General features: G+C 34.4%; 1 protein-coding gene across 2 annotated transcripts; it reads right to left on the bottom strand.

The window, feature by feature from the left end:
• Window positions 1–3,914: 3,914 nt before the first annotated feature.
• LOC110737375 (protein transport protein yos1-like) lies at window positions 3,915–6,939 on the bottom strand. 2 transcript variants are annotated; one of them, XM_021917728.1, is made up of 3 exons: window positions 6,843–6,939; window positions 6,675–6,714; window positions 3,915–4,464 (listed from the first exon to the last, which is right to left on the bottom strand). In XM_021917728.1, the coding sequence occupies exon 3, from the start codon at window positions 4,459–4,461 to the stop codon at window positions 4,231–4,233; it is 231 nt and encodes a 76-aa protein (XP_021773420.1). In that variant the 5' UTR covers window positions 4,462–4,464; window positions 6,675–6,714; window positions 6,843–6,939; the 3' UTR covers window positions 3,915–4,230. The 2 variants fall into 2 exon arrangements, with proteins under 2 accessions (XP_021773420.1, XP_021773421.1); XM_021917729.1 differs by having other exon boundaries at window positions 6,824–6,878.
• Between the last annotated feature and the right edge of the window lie 264 nt (window positions 6,940–7,203).

The following is a 7,203-nucleotide window of genomic DNA, read 5'->3' as shown; positions in this document are numbered from 1 at the left end:
TTTTCGAGGGTAGGGGGATACCGCGTGAGGGAGGGAGGGGGAGGGTGATGACGTCGTGACACCGGCGTTGGCATCGGTGCTCAGCTATGGAGTGGGTGGCCGGAGCTGCGGGAGGGAATTGGCTCAGCTGTGGGTTGGGTGGCTGGAGCTGCAGGAGGGAAGTTAAAAGGTTGGTGATGGGTTGTTTCTAATTTTTTTTTTCTTTTAAAAAATCTATTTTTTTTATAATTTTATTTTATTTTTATGTTTTTGACCAATCACAGGCCGCCATGTGTTAGGTAACCTGTTATAACAAGTTACATTACCGGTTGGGACAATTTAGAGCGGATCGGGTATAAAGGTCGGATTATTTAAAAATAATCCAAAGGTGGGATTATTTTGGGCGGACGACCCAAAGGTGGGATTATTCCGGGCAATTTTTCCTAAAAAAAATAGCAAAAAATAAATTAAATAAAATAAATGTTCAAAGCCCATTGGGCTGACCCAAACCCAAAACTTAAGGTAAGAGTTGAACATTTCTTGACTCGTAACTTGAAGTGACCCAATCCGAAATGACTCATGAACCGAACCTAATTGACAGGGCTACATAGTAATAAAATTCTATTAGATTGTGAAGTATATTATTTTAACCGATTAATATATACTATAAATGGATATTTTAAGCTTTGAACTACTTCCTTCGCTCCAAAAAATATTTTGATATAAAAAATAAATTTATATGATAATTTTTGAAAATTATAATCTAATAATTTTTTTTGAATAAAATTTTAATTTAACTAGATGAAGCCCGTGCGATGCACGATTTGTTTGAATTTTTTAAAATAATTTTTTAAAATAATTTTTTTTACATATATATTTATGTGCTAAAAATTGTTAAATATTTAGATAAAATTCCTGATATTAAAAGATAATATTTTATATTTAATTAATTTAAAATGGATAATCTCATTCGCTAATTTTGCTTACGTGTCAGTTAAATTATTTAATTCTAAAAGAAATTAATAATCTCGTATTTAATTGGGTACCACTAAAATTTATTATCCTACGTGGTGCGCTGAAAAAATTAAATACTACGTGGCTCTCTAAAAACTCGTGAAAAAACTCCCCTTTATATATATATATATATTAGATTTGTACATCTGATATTTTATCGAAAATAAAACTCTAAACTAACAATTTTATTTTAAAATTATATCCAAATAGAATTCTAAACTAATTTTTTTTATAAGTCTATTTAAATCTATCTAATGTGACGCGACACTTGAAAAAAGTTAGAATGTCAGGTGTCCTTTACTAACAAGAGAGTAAAAAAAGTGAAGGAGAAATAATGTAACAAAATTTTAATTTGTCTACCAAATTTACAAACTTGGTACTTGCCACTTTTGCTTTGTTCATTTCACCTTGTTTCATATAACATCCTCCATATTAGTTAGTATTTTTTTTTTTTTTTTTTTTTTTATCATATCATCTTATTCCCGTACATTTATTGCCAAGTATAGATGAGCACCCAGGCAATCAGCCTGATTTACAAACTTTTGTAAATCAGCACTTTTCGTGGGCCCCATTAGTACTTCATATTATTTTTATATTCGTCTGTGGTTTTTTGCCGTTAAGGACGTTTTGAAGCCGTTAGTGGGGTCCTTTAACGGAGCGGGTAACATCGTTACCAGCAAAATCATATAGGAAAGAAGTAATTTTTAAAGTTCGAAGCTCGACCCTCTAATCGCCATTGTCATCCATGTTGATATCTTTCAGATCCGTCGGAAGATCCGTTCGTGGGTTCGGAGTATGACAGTGGAAAGGTCGTCGATCTTCTCAATTACAGTGCTTACCCCGTGAATCCAGGTTTTTTCAATTCGATTTTTTGATTCCGGTTTGAATGTACTGATTAGATCTGTTTTTGGGTGTGGTGTGTTTCGAGCAGATTGATTTTCTTAATTCAACGCCCAGTAGCTGTGTTGAATAAAATTCGCCAGCGATTCGCAAGGTATGAGTTCTTCGCGCATATGGTGGCTGGTATGAATTATAACACGCCTGAAATTACAAAATTGTTGTCTATTTTGGCTCGGACAAGGTCTCAACAGCTTGAAAGGACATCAATTCTTGGTATCGGGGAAGATTTTTCTCCAGGAAAGAAAAATAAGGGTTCTTCAAAATTGGGAAAGTGATGTTAACGATGTTAACGCATTGACTATGGAAGACGTTAGACATTAGTCAACAGTTTTTTCAGCTAAACTCAACGTCGCTCTGTTTTTACGTGTTTAACCTTACTCATAATAGCAAAAAGACATTACTACCCCCTGATTGACAATATTTGCCAATCAGGCTGATATACTTGTATTTCCCCGATTTCAATGTAGGAAAAAGAGAGGAAGCCCCTTATATCCTACCTTCGAGTGGTCTCTTCAAAATTATCCCGAATAATCAAACCTTTAGAATTCAAAGTAACAGCTTGTACAAAAGATTTCACATCAAGGAGCACTTTCTCAATCAAAACCTTCTCTTCAGTCTTCACCAAAATTAACACCAACCTTTTCCTGATTATAAACAGCCTTAACAACAAAAGAAAGGACAATGTTGTAGCTTTCTCACAGGATTCAGAGATTCTTTGCCTATGTATTACGAGTATATTCTGAAATCTGAAGAAAGCTGAGTTATACTATAAACCTGAAGTAGCTTAGAAATATACCATTAGGTGGTTAGAGGGAAGTGTATTTCTCTTTAGGAGACTTTCAGTCAAGTAATATATTTTGATCTCTCTGACAGCTCAATTGATAGGGGATGATTGCAGGAGATCATTTTGGATTTGATTGATTTAGTTTTCCGGACAAATCGAGATATATACTTGTGTTGTGATGATACATCACCGTGTGTGATGATGAAAAGAGATGGAGCGACGTCAACTTCTATAAGAAATTCAAGCTACTCACACAGGCTAGTAGTGTTTCTGCATGTCACTGGGGCTTATTTCTAATCTGATATTAATTCTTGTACCTGAGTTTAAGAACACTGCAGCAAGAATTATGATCGACTACCAATTTAACATGAATGAAGTGTAACAGTTATGGCACGCATTGTCAAATACGCTAGCAGATAATACAACGAGGGCACTTGCAAATTGCAATGGACAGAGGAGTGAGCATGGTTTCAATAAAGAGCAATAGTCACTACAAAAGTAACACTATGATTAGTGAAAACTGTAATGACCACATTACATACTTCGTATTTGGTTACACTAGGCAGTACTTTAGATTCATCTGTAGTCCTGCCCGCAATATATTAAAAAACCTATTCATGGCTAGCTTCCAAAACCCATAAGGGCCATAACAGATCAAAATCGGTCCACTATATATGCCACCAATAAACAATGTTCACATGTTTGAAATAATTGCAAACAAAGAGAATAGCTTCAGCAAAATAAAGCAGAAAAACAAAACAGTGCAGGAGCAGAGTATATGTTTATGTTGATCGTCTCAACAACTCAACCTTTTTCCTTGATCAAGTACGTAGGGGGACACATCTGGCTGTAACCTAAACCGGAAAGAGCTATTGAATGCCTATTGAGTTCAAACATTCAATAGTTAAAACCTACAATCATAAGGGTCATTGCCTTATTGGCATAGGATAACATGAAAAGTTCGCAAGTCCTCTGAGAGCAGTGTAGTGTAGTAGTGTACTTTCCTGAGGGCTGAGGCAATCTTACTTCAGATCAGTGCCAGAAAAGTACTAGCGGACAACTTGAACTTCTGGACTTTCATGGAATTCAGCCATTCAGGGGCTGGAATACAACCTCGGTACTTAAACAGTCACCTACTTACACCCCTACTAGAAGATGCAGAGGAATAAGCTATAAAAACATTTTGTGAAAGCAATGGTTAAATGTTGCTGCAATGTTGGAAATTAGATGCCTGCTATGAAAAGAACTAGTACATGATATAGATTATAAACCATCTAGTTATAAGCTAGAAGTGTATCATCGTCAATTACAAAATCGAGTTTTTGTTATTCATTAAACTTTTAAAAAAGATACACGCATCCTTTACATAAGTTCTGCCATTAAAATAATCACATAAACAGATTCAAAAGCAAACTACAACACCCACACATCTCTTGTTCTCTATGTCATATCAAAAAATAAGATATTTGGATGCCATATGAGCAAAAAACATCTGGATGTGACGATATCCTATGTTAAATGAATAATTTCGATATAATCAGTTCCCCATTACCTCATCCAGAAACCAGCTTTGATACGATCATGATAACATTCAAAATTATCAAGGGCAACCTGAAGTATTGAGCTACATAGATAAGACCTACAGCTTGTTGTTTAAGAGACTTTTTTCTGCCTGTTGTAGCTTCAAAACTCAGCCCCCTCGGAGTGAGAAATCTATCCTCATTTAGTATTGCCAAAGCATTTGCAAAAAGCAGGAACCCTTCGATCAACGTCCAAAAACCCATTCACTGCAAACCAAAAAACATCATCTAAATTTGTAAAAGATCTCTTACCTAAACCTTCCCAACAAACACATTAGGGTATTACTCAACAAAAAGATTATCCCACATTCAATTGTAATGAAATTCGAAAACAATTGCTGAACATAAAACAGAATCTAAAAGCATTGGTCTATACAAACAAACAGTTTTATATACCTACACATTCAAGGGGCTGTGTAGTGATTAGTGAGGATAATTTGCTTACTTGTATAGATTATCTGGTGCTTATTATAAACATTCTTAAGCTAATATCGAGAACAGAAAGTAGTCCAACAGCTATTCAGCCTATCCTAACAGTCACACACTCAGATTATGAAAATTGATTTGGATTTACATAAAAGGTAATGCATGCAAAATTAAACCTGGCTATCAGTTCATCCTGTCTTCCAGAACAAAGACAACCCATTACCTCAATGACTCTACACACATTATTTCTCTAAGGGAATGCAAGCTTTAGCATACACAACTTCATAACCTTCCCTGACTATGACAAACTAACATGGGAAACAAAATTTTCACCGTTGACACATAACAAATTTGTATGAAAGAAAATTACACGTCTTGTTTTCCAAACCCTTTTTTTTATTTTCCGTTTTGCAAACAACTCAGCTAAACTGATTGGATGACAGATTTTTATAGAATAACACTGCTGGCCTAATCCCTCACAAATTATCCCCATCAATTTGACAATCAAAGGTGAAATTAATAAAATGCTATGGCCGTTTAATGAAGTAGAAAAATTCCGCCATACTTGTTTACTTTCCACCCATTTGCTCATTTGAGAGAGAGAGAGAGAGGGAGGGAGGGGGGGGGGGGGGGCTCCAAATTAGTGTGGGTGTACACTAGACTCTTCACTTTAACACAAGTATTCATATTGAATCCTCAACACTAAAACTACCAAACACATAGAAAATTTATAAAATAGGCATGTTTGACATTTGGACATGTTGAAGTCCAAGCAAGCCCATCCCTAAACTAGGGAAAGAGGGGCATCCACCCTCCCAAGGAAAAAAAAGGCCTATTTTCATGGTTTCGTCCTGGGCTTCTCGCACAAAAGAGTTACATAAACCAAAGCATGCAACACATTAGCAACCAAAGTTGACTGAATAACCAAGTAGGCTCTAAAAATTACGGTATGTGTTTGGATGCAAGAAATCCATTTATAACTTTTGAAGTGGGTGAAATGAGGTGTTTGGGAACCTAGAAATTTGACATCATGGAATCGGTCCAAATCCTTAAACTATGTTAGAGGCCCATGAATTTATGTAGATCAAAATGACATCCTTTTTTGTTTTCATTTGAAATTCTTCGGCCAACCCAATACCTTATGCTCTCCTAGTCTCGTAGGTACAGTTTCTTGTACATTTAACCACAACTCAATTTCTTTCTCCTCTCCTAAAACCCCTCTCTTACTCATCACTCCATGTACTCAAATTGCAATAAATCGAATTGATTCATTTGAAATGCATTGCTTCATTAAATTGATGCATTGAAGTTTTCGGCCAAACATAGAAGAACCTTTCTTCTATACTTCAAGTTCTATGGAAAGATTGATATTTCTGATTTTTTTTTTTCCCCATTATATTTTTTAAAAGTATTTTTCATGTAGTTTAAATTGATTCTTCTTTGTGAATCCAAATAACAAAATATCCAATGTTCTAAAAAAAATCATTTCAAATTTGTTTTTTAATAACGTTGTTGATAAATTCTTTTTCACCAGTACAATTTTCATTGCTTAGTTGAAGGATCCCATCTTAATTGCGTTACTTCTCCGGTTGAAAATGTACAATTCTAGAATTGAAATCCCACCCACTTTCCAACAATCAAAGTTCAATTGAAATTCTAGATTTCAAATTTTCAGTATTTCCCTAATCAATATTGAAATTGAATTTCAACATTTCATTTCCAACATTTGAAATGAACAATTCCAAAATGAAATCAGATTTCTAAACACTACCTTAAACTCCTCTCGTTTTAGAATATGAAGAGCAAACTTCTAGGCGTTCAGCCAACAAGATCGCTTGTTATAATCATTCATAACTTCAGAATTTATGACAAATAGTTCAATAATCAAATTTAGAATAACCCTAAATTGAAAATACTGGCAATTAAATCAACGATTAACACTAGATTGTGAAATTGATATTCGATTATTAAAATGATGAAAAACATCTTACCTCGGAAGCTGCTTCAATGGAAAAGCGAAAGCTGACGACCCTGTTCAATGAAGAAATCAGAGTAAGCTTCAATGGAGGAGAGAGATAAAGAGAGTACAAACAGGGGAAATGTGAAACAGATCTAAAGAAGAAAAACGGAAAGCAGAGACATTGGAGATTTGGACATACTTCCACCGTTTTAAATTGACAAGCCAGACATATTAAAGAGACAAGTGATGAGAGACAATAAAAGCGAATGATAAAGTAAGTGGGTTACATTAAAAAAGTAAGGTATAAAAATACTACCTCTGTTTTTTTTTTTTTTAGTTGCAACTTTAGGGTATTATTTGAGATATAGAAAATATTTTAAAGTTCTAACTATAAAAAATTGGAGGTAGTATTCAAAATAAAATTGTCAACTAAAACTAAGGGTCTGTTCTTATACGTTTATTTTCAGTTCAGCTCAACTCAGCTTAGTTCAGTTTAGTTCAGTTCAGCTCCTAATTTTTTTCTCTTATAAAATATTCATTTTATTTTAGTTCAGTTCAGC

This window comes from Chenopodium quinoa, unplaced genomic scaffold, assembly GCF_001683475.1.
Source record: "Chenopodium quinoa cultivar QQ74 unplaced genomic scaffold, ASM168347v1, whole genome shotgun sequence".
NCBI lineage: Eukaryota > Viridiplantae > Streptophyta > Magnoliopsida > Caryophyllales > Amaranthaceae > Chenopodium > Chenopodium quinoa.
The sequence above is the reverse complement of the archived record's forward strand: the minus strand, read 5'-3'. Positions and strand labels throughout refer to the sequence as shown.